Here is a 10,797-nt window from a genome sequence, read left to right as displayed (position 1 = left end):
AGAATAAGAGGGCTCCACTTGGCTCCCCGGGGGAGGAATGGGGACAGTGTCTTCCATATCTCTGAATCCCACACCGAATCCAGTTCAGTGCTTTGTGAGCACAAGAGGGACCATTGTTCTCTGTTCTACTAAACAGAACCAAAAGAAAAATTCATCTCATGGCATAATTACTATCTCAATCCACATCCTCCACACTGCCAGTCCCTACTCTCAATCCCTCCACTGCTGCACATCAGGGCACTCCTCCTCCCTCTTTAGAGTCTGTCACTTGCAAATGCCAAAGAGCTCCACAAAGAGAAAAGTAGGGCTTTGTGGATAAAAGGAGAAGCTTCGGATTCAGAATAATCTGGGTGGGATCCTTTTATTAGCTTTATGACACAAGCAAGTGACTCCACTGTGGCAGCCTCAGATTTCTCTGCCTCTAAATTGAGAATAATAACAGCTCATTCACTGAGGTCTGTTGAGTGAACACAACCGGGCTGCGTTAAGAATAGTGAATGAGATAGTCTATGTAAGGATATTATCACGTTGCTTGGTATATAAAATGGACTCAATAAATGGTCGCTGTAGTAGAATGTTGCAGATGATGTAACAGAGGTGGAAGCAGATGATTCTGGTTAAGTCACTGGCTGGAGTCATAGCAATTCCCCACCAGCCCAGACCGCTTCCAGCGGCAGGTTTAGAACAGGACGCATGTGAGAAATCCGCTGTGCCTCGAGACTCCTTCCACGCCCAGACCTCGACAGGGATCTCCAGCCTGCGTCACCAGCCCAGCCCGCCACCTCCAAAGCGCCCGACCGACACATGGTGGGAACGTGAGGGGGCGGTGCCGGACTCGGCGTCGCTGGGCCAATCGCCCGGCGGGAGGCGCCCAACCAATGGCAGAGGGACTCTAGGGCCTCGGGGGGCGGGGCCACGGTGAGGAGCGGCGACGTCATAGGTCACTGGGCGGGCCGGAGGTGGGGCCCGCGGCGCCGACGGGGGCGGAGCGGCGGAGGCCTGAGCAGTCTGAGCAGTGATGGCGGCGGCTGTGGTGACGGCGGCGGCGGCGGCCCCGGCGCCGGCAGCCGGAGCGGATGGCGCCTCCTCAGTGCACTGGTTCCGCAAAGGGCTGCGGCTCCACGACAACCCCGCGCTGCTGGCGGCCGTGCGCGGGGCGCGCTGCGTACGCTGCGTTTACATCCTGGACCCTTGGTTCGCGGCCTCCTCCTCAGTGGGGATCAATCGTTGGAGGTAAGGGGGTCCAGAGCCGGGTCGCGGGGCCCGGGGGGCAGCGGCCTGGCTCCGAGGGCGCCCGCGAACAGCCCGGGTCGCCTCCGCCCCATAGACAGGGAGGCTCTGCCCCTCAGTCCCCACGGCCGAAAGACCCCGGCCTGCGGGAGGCGGGACAGGGAGACGGAACCGGGTTTCCAGAAGGGAGAAGCCAGGGCTGGGCAAGCAATTCGTCATCTCAGTAATGGCCTGGGTGGGCCAGGGCTCGACCTCTGACGGCCGCGTTCGCACTGTGTGTTAGCCCCTTTGGGGCCCCACAGCATTCCTGCGGGACAGAGATCGTGCTCTCTCTCCGTTGATCAGGGACTCCTGAGGCCTAGAGACACAAGTTGGCCTGCCCAAAGACTTGGCAGCCAGGGAGTGGCAGAGCAGGGACTCCTGGTCTAGGGCTCTTAGGGGTGTGCTCTGGGAGGGGAAGAAAGGAGATACTGTGATGTGAGGGCAAGGACGGGTTTCTGAGTCCTAGTGCACCAGGTGCTCTGGCCTTCTTCAAGTAAAGAGCCCATTGCTGGGCTCCTGAAGGTCATCTCTAAGCAGGCTTGCTTGTATTCCCTCCACCAAAACCTTCCTGCCTCTGGAGGTGTCTAGAGACTCTGGCTTAGCATTAGATAAGACAGGTGCAGTCTACCCTTTATGATAAAAACACCAAGGGCTTGTCCAGGTAGAGGCACTTTGTGTCCTGAGCTAGAGAGCAATACTTAAACCCATTTTGGAGAATTCCCTCAGCCGCTAGCTGTGAGCTTGCTAGGATTTAAAAGAAAGCAAGAAAGGAAGGAAGGGAGGGAGGGAGGAAGGAAGGAAGGAAGGAAGAGGGAGGGAGGGAAGAAGGAAGGAAGGAAGGAAGGAAGGAAGGAAAGAGGAACCAAACAAAGTGTCACTTGCTTCCTCCTCTTCTCATGAGATTAATTTTAAAGGACAGTTGAGCCTCTATACATTAGATTTTTATCCACTGATGCGCTGAGGTTAGGGACCAGGATAGCTGTGATATCAAGGAGACCCCTCTTTGATGATTCCCAGGAAGCTGCAGTCGGCAGAATCATGGGGAACGATTAACAGATAGGTAGCTGATGTCTTTTCTCTGTAACCAGAGTTTAAAACCAAGAGGTTTGGAGACATCGTGTACCCATCTCTCTTTAAAACACCCCGCAGCTGTCCCTTGGTTTGTTTGCGTTGCTCTGGGGAATGTTTGCCTGTGGCCTTGTTGCAACGGGTGGGCAGCGTTATCCCCAAGATACAGTGGCTGTCAGCTCACCATTCTTTTCCTCTCCAAGGCATGCGCCCTGCTAGGAGAGTGAGTGCCCCTAGCAGTGGGTCTATTAAATGCCCCCTCCTTCCCCATTTATGTAGAGAGAACAACTAAAGATAGTCCTGTGGAGAGCCTGCCCACACAGTTTTCAGGGCTGTTCTATTGCTCTGCCTCTGCTCCAGTTTCTATAGATAGGCGGTTGGGTTTGACAAACATCCTCAAATGACCGTCCCTAGTATGGACGTTAAACAAGGCCTCAGACTTTGCCCCTCTCCTTATGGCAGTGTGCCGATTAGAGCATAGTAAATACGGTCTGACCGCCTGCTTGTTGCATGGTCATGAAAGAGGTTTTGTTTTGTTTCGTTTCGTTTTGCCGGATATTGGGGGACATCGCATAAGACTGCTGACACGTATGTGGTAGTGGAGATTAAAACTCAACACCAAAACCGCTGTTGCTGTGTATTTAAAAAAAAAAATTTTTTTTTAAATGTTTATTTATTTTTGAGACAGAGAGAGACAGAGCATGAACGGGGGAGGGTCAGAGAGGGAGACACAGAATCTGAAACAGGCTCCAGGCTCTGAGCAGTCAGCACAGAGCCCGACGCGGGGCTTGAACTCACGGACTGCGAGATCGTGACCTGAGCCTAAGTTGGACACTTAACCGACTGAGCCACCCAGGCGCCCCTCGCTGTTGCTGTTTAAACGCAGGTTTGCTAGGATCTAGGTGTGTATGGATTTTTGTGGGTCACTCTTTTGTGATTGTGCTTTTGAACAAGTGAAGGAGAAGAGGAACGTGGCAGCTCGCATGCCCGAGTTAAATCCTGAAGTCAAAGGCCGTGTAGGCATGTAGATATTAATCGAACAGTGATTTAATGAGGGCCTAAAATCTGCCAGGCGCCGCTCTGGGTGCTGCTGGGACATAGTAACGAACAAGCCGTTGTGGTGTCCAGAGCTTCTGGAGCCTACATTTTAGTGAAGGAGGACAAGTAAACAATCGTGATTCAGGAGAACCGAATGCCACGAGATAAATAAAATAGGGGGACGGACCAGAGCAGCATCTGTCTTGCTGAACATGGGAATCACTAAAAGATCTTTAGCAGATGCCTGGACTTCCTTCTCCCCCAATTCTGATTTAATGGTTCTGGGTTATGGCCTGGGCATCAGGGTTTTTAAAGCTCTCATGTGCAGTGAAGCCTGAGAACCACAGGCTCAAGCCCGACAGCTTGGGAGATGTGTTGCAGTGCATTGGCAGGGAGGCTAATTAGCTTTGGCATTCAGAAGGCAGAGGTGAAAAAACACAAGACAGATCGAATACGATAACTGCTCCTGGACCCGGAAGCAGTCGCACTGCTGCCACCCCCATCGTCCACTTTGCTCCCGTGGTCAGATCCAGGGCAGAGCTGAGGGACTGTTTTACACACTCGGTTGGGGGTTGGGAGAGTGATGGAGCCAGCCGTACCTCTGCATGACTTCAATATGTGTAATCTTCCAGCGGCTGTTTCTGGCTCTGGGAGTCGTCTGGGAGAACAGTGCTGCAGCATAACATCCAGGCTCTGCAGATACTTCAGTTGCTGCCTCAGAGAAGCCTCCCGAGAAAGGGTGGGCCGTGGGCCATCTGCAAGAGGTGGGGGGAATCGAGATCTGAGATTCTGTTCTCTTCCTGCACTTCCTACACTTACTCCCGCATAGCATTTTCGGCAGATGAATCAGATTAAAATAACCATGAATGGCACTTTCTAAGAGTAAAACAGGACAGAGAAAGGCAACCAAGAAATCTGTATATTTATTAGCATAGCAGAAGGGCTAGCATACTCCTCGCCTTGGTGGTAGTGGGAAGTTGATGGGCTAATTGTAGCTCCATAAGCCTCAGGACTTGTTTTTCGTCAAGCGCTAGTTGGCTTAATCCTTTGCCATTTTCCCCAGCCCTGCCTTCCCCAAATTTGCTGCATTTGGAAGGAGGTTCTGCAGTGAGGACCACCCAAAAAAAGGGGTGGGGGGTGGTAATCAGCTTCTGGATTTAAAAATGGGTATTGCCTTCCTCTTGCTCCTGCAGCTTAGATCGGGTGTTGGCAACAATTCACTAAAACCTTTATTTAAATCATTTTCTCCCTAGCTCTGTGCTGCAGGTGCATTCAGGAGCTTCTGGGACAGGGGGAGTTGGTAGAAATACGATATAAGCCTGTATAGTTCAGAATTAATAAGTGAGGTGAACTGGAACCTCCCCAGCATGCCTGATGAGAACAAGTGTGTCTCATCCCAGTGCTGGGAGCTAATCACTGTGAGACTGTCGATTTAGCCGGTTCTTCCTGGAACTCGGTCAGCAAGCAGGGGATTGAGCATTGTAGTCTACTGGGGGAGAAATGTGAGTTTCTCTGAGCTCTTCACACTGGTATCCAAGCGAGTCACATTACTGTTCTGCTGCTGAGGAAATGTTTCCATTTGCCGGAAAAGGGATAAAAACCTTCATCTTTCTCTCAAATAAAAATATATTTATTTTTTCCTAATTTCAGAGTGATGGTGAGAGATCAATCCCTGCTGTGGATTGTGGATATAGGTTATCCTTTTCCATGGGACTTACACTCTCTGACTTAGGATAAATTAATTTCTATTAATATCCTAGGTAGTCAGTCTGGGCAGGCCTATGATATCATCATGTAGTTAGATAACCTTGGCTTGAAGCAGAGGAATTTGGTCAAGGGCAATCTGGACCCAAAAAAGAGTTCACTGTCATCCTCCCTCCTCCTATTAACAGCAAAGAAAATATTCCTCAACACAGAATCTTCCATCTCTGAGGAAGGTCTTCTCTAAAAATCCGCCTGTCTTATTCTAAAACGCTAGCCGCATGGAGTCCCTGAATTACAGTCCTTTCTGTATTTTTGGAAGTCCCTGTTTGGCCTTTTCCAGTTCTGTCTGCCTCTAGCTCCAGAGCACTTACGTAATATAATTCAGTTGCACGTGTTGTCTAATCCTAAGGGTGAGCTTTAACTGCTCACATAGGACCGTGTGCTCTAAATTTCGGCCATGTGAGCTCAGCTTAGAGCTGCCAAGGGTGAGCTGCCAGCCCCAAACACTGGTATCTCCAGTGCACAGGCCAGTGTTCTTTAGAGTCCACCCTTATTGGAGTAAAGAGAAACTGGCCATGTGGAGAGGAGGGCTCTAAAGGAGGGCAAAAGGCCTAAAATTCTCTCCAGTGAAAGAATGCACACACCGGCCCCAGTGAACCTTTGCCCAGTAGCAGTGCAGCTCCCTGTTTCTTTGGTGTTACGCAAAGCTGTCACCTGGCAGGTGAGGTGAGCCACCATAGCAGTGGCTTCTCTTTCTCTGGCTGCCTGGAGGCTGGGGCTCCAGGGGGGGCCTGTTGCCTCTTATAGGGGCCATCCTGAAACCTCCTTCCTGGAGAAGCCCTGTAGGGCTGGACTCAGGGGGGGAGTTGGAAGTAACAAAGCATATCTAGAGCACCAAAGAAGAGGCAGAAACCAGGATCTCAAAGAAAGTTTAGTAGAAACAAATTAGAAGCAAAGAAAGGCAACTTGTAAACACAAGCTAGAAGTGAAGTTTAGCTTTCTAGAACAGTGCTTGTGAAACTTTAGTGTGCAAAGGAATCACCAGGGGCTCTTGCTAAAATGCAGATTCTGATCCTGGAGGTCTGTCTGGGATTCTGCATTTCATCAAGCTTCTGGGAGATTCACAGCCATTGATCCTCAGAGGAGCAAGGATCTGGTAGCAAAGTTGTTGGCTGTGGTTCTCCTTGGTGGCTGCGTCTTGAACAGCACAGCCTCAGCACTCACATCATAAGTCCTGGTCAAGAAGCAGTGGAGCCTGGTGGCCTGGTTTGAATTCTGGCCACTCTGTGCCTCGGTTTCCTCATCTATAAAATGGGAATAATGTTTCCTCATCTATAAAATGGGAATAATGATAGTGTCTACCTCATAGGTCAGTTTGAGAATTAAATGAGATAATGTGTGTAAAATAAGTAGACTGGTGCTGGGTTCATTGTAAATGCTCATCAAATGTTAGTTGTTGCTGTTATCATTATTATCATTTGGTTGCTGAGTTCAGAATTGGGCCTTCTGCTTCCTGCTTCAGCTGTAGACATCTCATGTCAAAGAAGAAAAGGGTTCTCGTGGGGTTATCTTACTTGAGAGCCGCTGCAAGGAGTCTCTCCTTTCAGTAAATGAGGTCTGGAAATAAAGTTCTGTAGAAACAGCTGGAAGCTAGCTTTCGTGTGCATGTCAGCCTTATTTATAGCTTCAGATTGAAAGCCTGTGCAGCCTGGGGGACTGTGAGGGAGGAGGCCACCGAAGTGCATGGCAAGGACATTCCTGGGAGCCGCAGATGAAGGACCTTCTACCCTGAGGTTGTGGAATTTAGGTCTCCAGTCACCTGCAGCATTCTCGCTGGCAGGGCCCAGGTTTCAGGTGGCATGAGGCTATTTACATGGGTCTCTCCTATTTTCATCTTGAGAGGAATGGTGCAGCCTGGGAGGAGGCCGACACAAGTGCGTCACTCCCGGCTTAGCTTTCCTTTTTTAAGGGCGTCAGTTTTTCAAAAACAGAAATTCACAGAGGCGGAGCTTTGGGTTTGCATGAAGCAACAGTCTCCATTCCCATCGCCTTGGAGAGTCTCTGCTGGCTGGCATGATGCTTTGGGCTGAGCCCAGGACTCTGCTCATGCTGAAATGTGGGTCTGTGGCATTCGCTGCCATGGGAGTGTCATGTCGCAGACGTCAGACTCAGCAGTGGGGACTGGTTCTAGTTGGCAGCCTGGGAACGGTGGCTGCTTCTCTAAGTCTGCAGTCATCAGGGGATGTGATGTGTGCTGCGGAAGAGGCACAGGGTTTCGTTGCGTTCAAAAAAAAACCCAGTGATTTCCGTCATTGACAGAGATGGGTGGGAGATACCAAAATATAGATAGCATTGGTATCTGCGAACCAGGCTGACCTGTCAGGGCTTAGTTCCTGAGGAAGATCAGAGTGTCAGTGAGTTGCCTATAGTCAGGTTTGTGTTTGTCAGAGAGATTCCGAACACATGAGGTCTGGCAGCATCTCAGCCCCTGGAAGAGTGTCGGGCGTGTCACTAAAAGGCTTTAGAAATGGGGCACAGGTTCCTATCCCAGCCTTGTCACTTAACGATTATGATCTTAAGCAAATTAATTATCTTCTCAGTGTCTCATTTTCCTCATCTATAAAATGAAGATATTTCCCTTCAAAATGTATTGAGAGAATTAAAAAGAAAACACGTCAAAAAGCATAACGGATATATAATAACACAATGACATTGTTTGTCTCTGTGGAGGGGAATTAAATCCCTCATGGACAAAGGGGAGACTTTTTACCATGTAAACTTTTTACAACTTGAATTTTGAATTACATAGTTATCTTTAAAATGTTGATTTCATTTAATTTAAAAATAAAACACATGTCAGGGGTGCCTGGCTGGCATGCGACTCTTGATCTTGGTGTTGTGAGTTCAAGCCCCATGTTGGGCATAGAGATTACTAAATAAATTAAATAAACTTAAAAAAAAAAACACGTCATAAAAAGGTATTGATAGATTTCTCAGAAAGGTTGTTGTGCCTAACCGAACAGTAAATGAATGTTTGCGGTCACATCATAATAATAAATAGAACACCGAAGGCACTTAGCAAATGCTTTTTCCTTCCCCGTGGTGATCCAGCTCTCAAGACTAGGTCTCTTGAGTATCTGGGATCCCCACCCCCAAAAGCATGTGAGGGTATCCTATAGAGAAGTACCTTCTAAGGCCTTCTCTCTCTTAGGGTGAGAATCTGGCAGCTGGAGGCCTGGAGAATGAACCACCTGCCAAACAAAACCCTGAGAACTGGGGACCCGCCCAGGCTATGGGCGTGCGGAGGTAGACAGGTGCAGCCCAGAGCGTGAATGCACAAGGCAGGGGTCCGATGGGCTCGGGGAGGTAGGGTTTGCCAGGGCTCTCGCAGTCTTGTTCCTCTCTGGTAAGACCTCAGGCTTCCACACAATATTGCTCTTATTTTTCAGATGGCTTTCTCCCCTGTTCTCCCTTTTGATTTTCACAGCAGCCTTACAATGGGTGAATATTCATACACAGGGCCCGAGGCTGCAAGGGAATAAGTGACTTCCCTCAGATCCACAGAGAAACAGCCCGAGGAGGAGCAGCTCACATCTGTCCCAGCCTTTCTGTAAGCCAGGCACTGCACTAAATGTTTTTCACGCATTATTCGATTTTCTTTTCTTAGCAATTTTAGGAGCTCGGTACCGACATCAGCTCCATGTTCCAGATTAGAAGAAAAAAGCTAAACAGGTTAAGTAATGGCTGGAGTAGTGCCCGGGTCTCTCTGGTCCTGGTACTAATGATGCTACTTGTTCAGCATAGTGTAAGCTTCCCCCTGCTTTGTTAGGAAAAAGAATGCCTCTTCATTATGTCACCTCTAAAAGGCCTGTGTGGGTTCTGCAGGTTCCTACTTCAGTCTCTGGAAGATTTGGATACAAGTTTGAGGAAACTGAACTCTCGCCTGTTTGTAGTCCGGGGACAGCCCGCTGACGTGTTCCCAAGGCTATTCAAGGTACGTGTGCAGAGTCCTAGAGAAGACGGTGAGATTCTGTTCTCCAGAGTGTCCCCGCAGACTAAATGAGGTGATGTTCTGACTGAGAGAATGGAACCGGTCGGCGTGCTCTGACTGCTGCCTCTAGGGAAGTTGGGAGCAAAGCCAATCAGCTTGCCGACAGAATGGAAACTGTGTTAAAGGAAAAATTCTGTGAAACCACTGTCTTGTTGGAAAGTTCCCAGCTCAATCCAGACAAGGGATGTGGCGAGTTATTCCACCCCGGATGCCACTGGCTTCCTTAGATGTTTTCTTGGCTCAAGCCAGCAAGATTTATTAAGGCTCTTCCTACGCCAGGAGTTTGAAGACAAGTTTTCCTTTTTATTTAGCACAGGGTGTTTCCTGTCTTGCTATGTTCTTGTTGGGAACAAAATCAGCCCTTTTGAGGGAGCTGCCTGCCTCCCCTGGGGCAAATGATTGATACAAATCTTCACTTGGGTACCATGTAGGCCTCTGTCTGCTCTATCAGGTAGCCAGTCCACTTGCCCCCACCCCCAGCCCCTTTCTTTTTAAAGCACATTTCAAGGTCCAAACAGAGGCAAACGTACTCACGGACAGAGAGCTCTGGGACAGTCTGTCCTCATCCACAGCAGTGCAGGATTGTTTTTATGCCCCTTTCCACCCCAGCTCCCTTCCCTATTCTTCCTGGGGGGAAAGACCAGAGGAGAGGTCTCATGTCAAGACAAGCAGCTTACTAAATACCTTCTCGTTCACTTCACCTCCCCACATCCCACACTCGTACACACACAAATCACATAGTGCTGAAAACAGCCAGCGTTCATTGAGGGCAGACTATGAGTCAAACAGCATTCTAAGTGTTTTACGTGTATTAATTCACACAGCCGCCTAAGAGTATCTGCTGCTGTCCCTGTTCTTTAGATGAGGGAACAATAACTTCATGGTCATGCAGCTAAGTGGTAATCTGAGACTTGAGCCCTGCTCTCAGACTCCACATTTGTGTTCTTAACCCCCACACCGTTAAACACATGTGCCTCGCTTCTTGCTCTGCATTGTGTCCCCTGTCTCCTCTCCTCCTAGCACCTCAGAGGCCAACCCAGCAATAGCCCAGAAATTCAGATAGATCATTCATTCAGCCATTCAGCATATAATAGTCCTCCTTCCCCTTATCTGCAGTTTTAGTTGCTCACTGTCAACTGTAGTCTGGAAGCAGATGATCTGACTATATGTCAGACGGTCAATTAGTCGCCTAACACATCATTCACCTCACTCCATCTCATGCAGACATTTTGTCATCTCACACATCATCACAAAGAGAAGGGTGGGTACAGTACAATAAGGTATTTTAAGAGAGCGACCACATTTACATAACTTTGATTACAGTATATTTTCTGATTGTTCTTTTATTATTAGTTACAGTTGTGTTAACCTACTGTGCCTAACTTACAAATTAAACTCTATCATAGGTAAGTACGTGTCGGAAAAAAACGGTACTATATGTAGGGTTTAGAACTATCTGCAGTTTCAGGCATCCGCTGGTGGTCTTGGAACACATCCCCTTCAGATCAGAGGTGACTACTGTATATTTATTGAGCTTCTAGTATGTCCTAGACCCCCTGCTAGGTACTAGGGTAATGAATGAGACAGCATTCTTGCTCTGAGAGTTCACACGCTAATGTGGGAAATAGACAAGTAATGGGCAGCTTCATTGCCATATGGTAAAT

General features: G+C 48.9%; 1 protein-coding gene across 3 annotated transcripts in view; it reads left to right on the top strand.

The window, feature by feature from the left end:
• Positions 1–990: 990 nt before the first annotated feature.
• The window catches only part of CRY2 (cryptochrome circadian regulator 2), a 33,564-nt gene continuing 23,757 nt past the window's right edge, over positions 991–10,797 (top strand). Inside the window, exons 1-2 of one of the 3 annotated variants that reach the window (XM_027072824.2) lie at positions 991–1,233; positions 8,968–9,076. In XM_027072824.2, the coding sequence (XP_026928625.1) occupies positions 1,019–1,233; positions 8,968–9,076 (324 nt within the window). In that variant the 5' untranslated portion in view covers positions 991–1,018. Of the gene's footprint in view, positions 1,234–4,121; positions 4,143–8,967; positions 9,077–10,797 lie in introns of those variants that run through there. The other 2 variants (XM_027072823.2, XM_053203261.1) reach the window with 2 other exon arrangements.

This window comes from Acinonyx jubatus, chromosome D1 (assembly GCF_027475565.1).
Source record: "Acinonyx jubatus isolate Ajub_Pintada_27869175 chromosome D1, VMU_Ajub_asm_v1.0, whole genome shotgun sequence".
Taxonomy (NCBI): domain Eukaryota; kingdom Metazoa; phylum Chordata; class Mammalia; order Carnivora; family Felidae; genus Acinonyx; species Acinonyx jubatus.
Note: the sequence above shows the minus strand (reverse complement) of the source record. Positions and strands in the feature narration are given on the sequence as shown.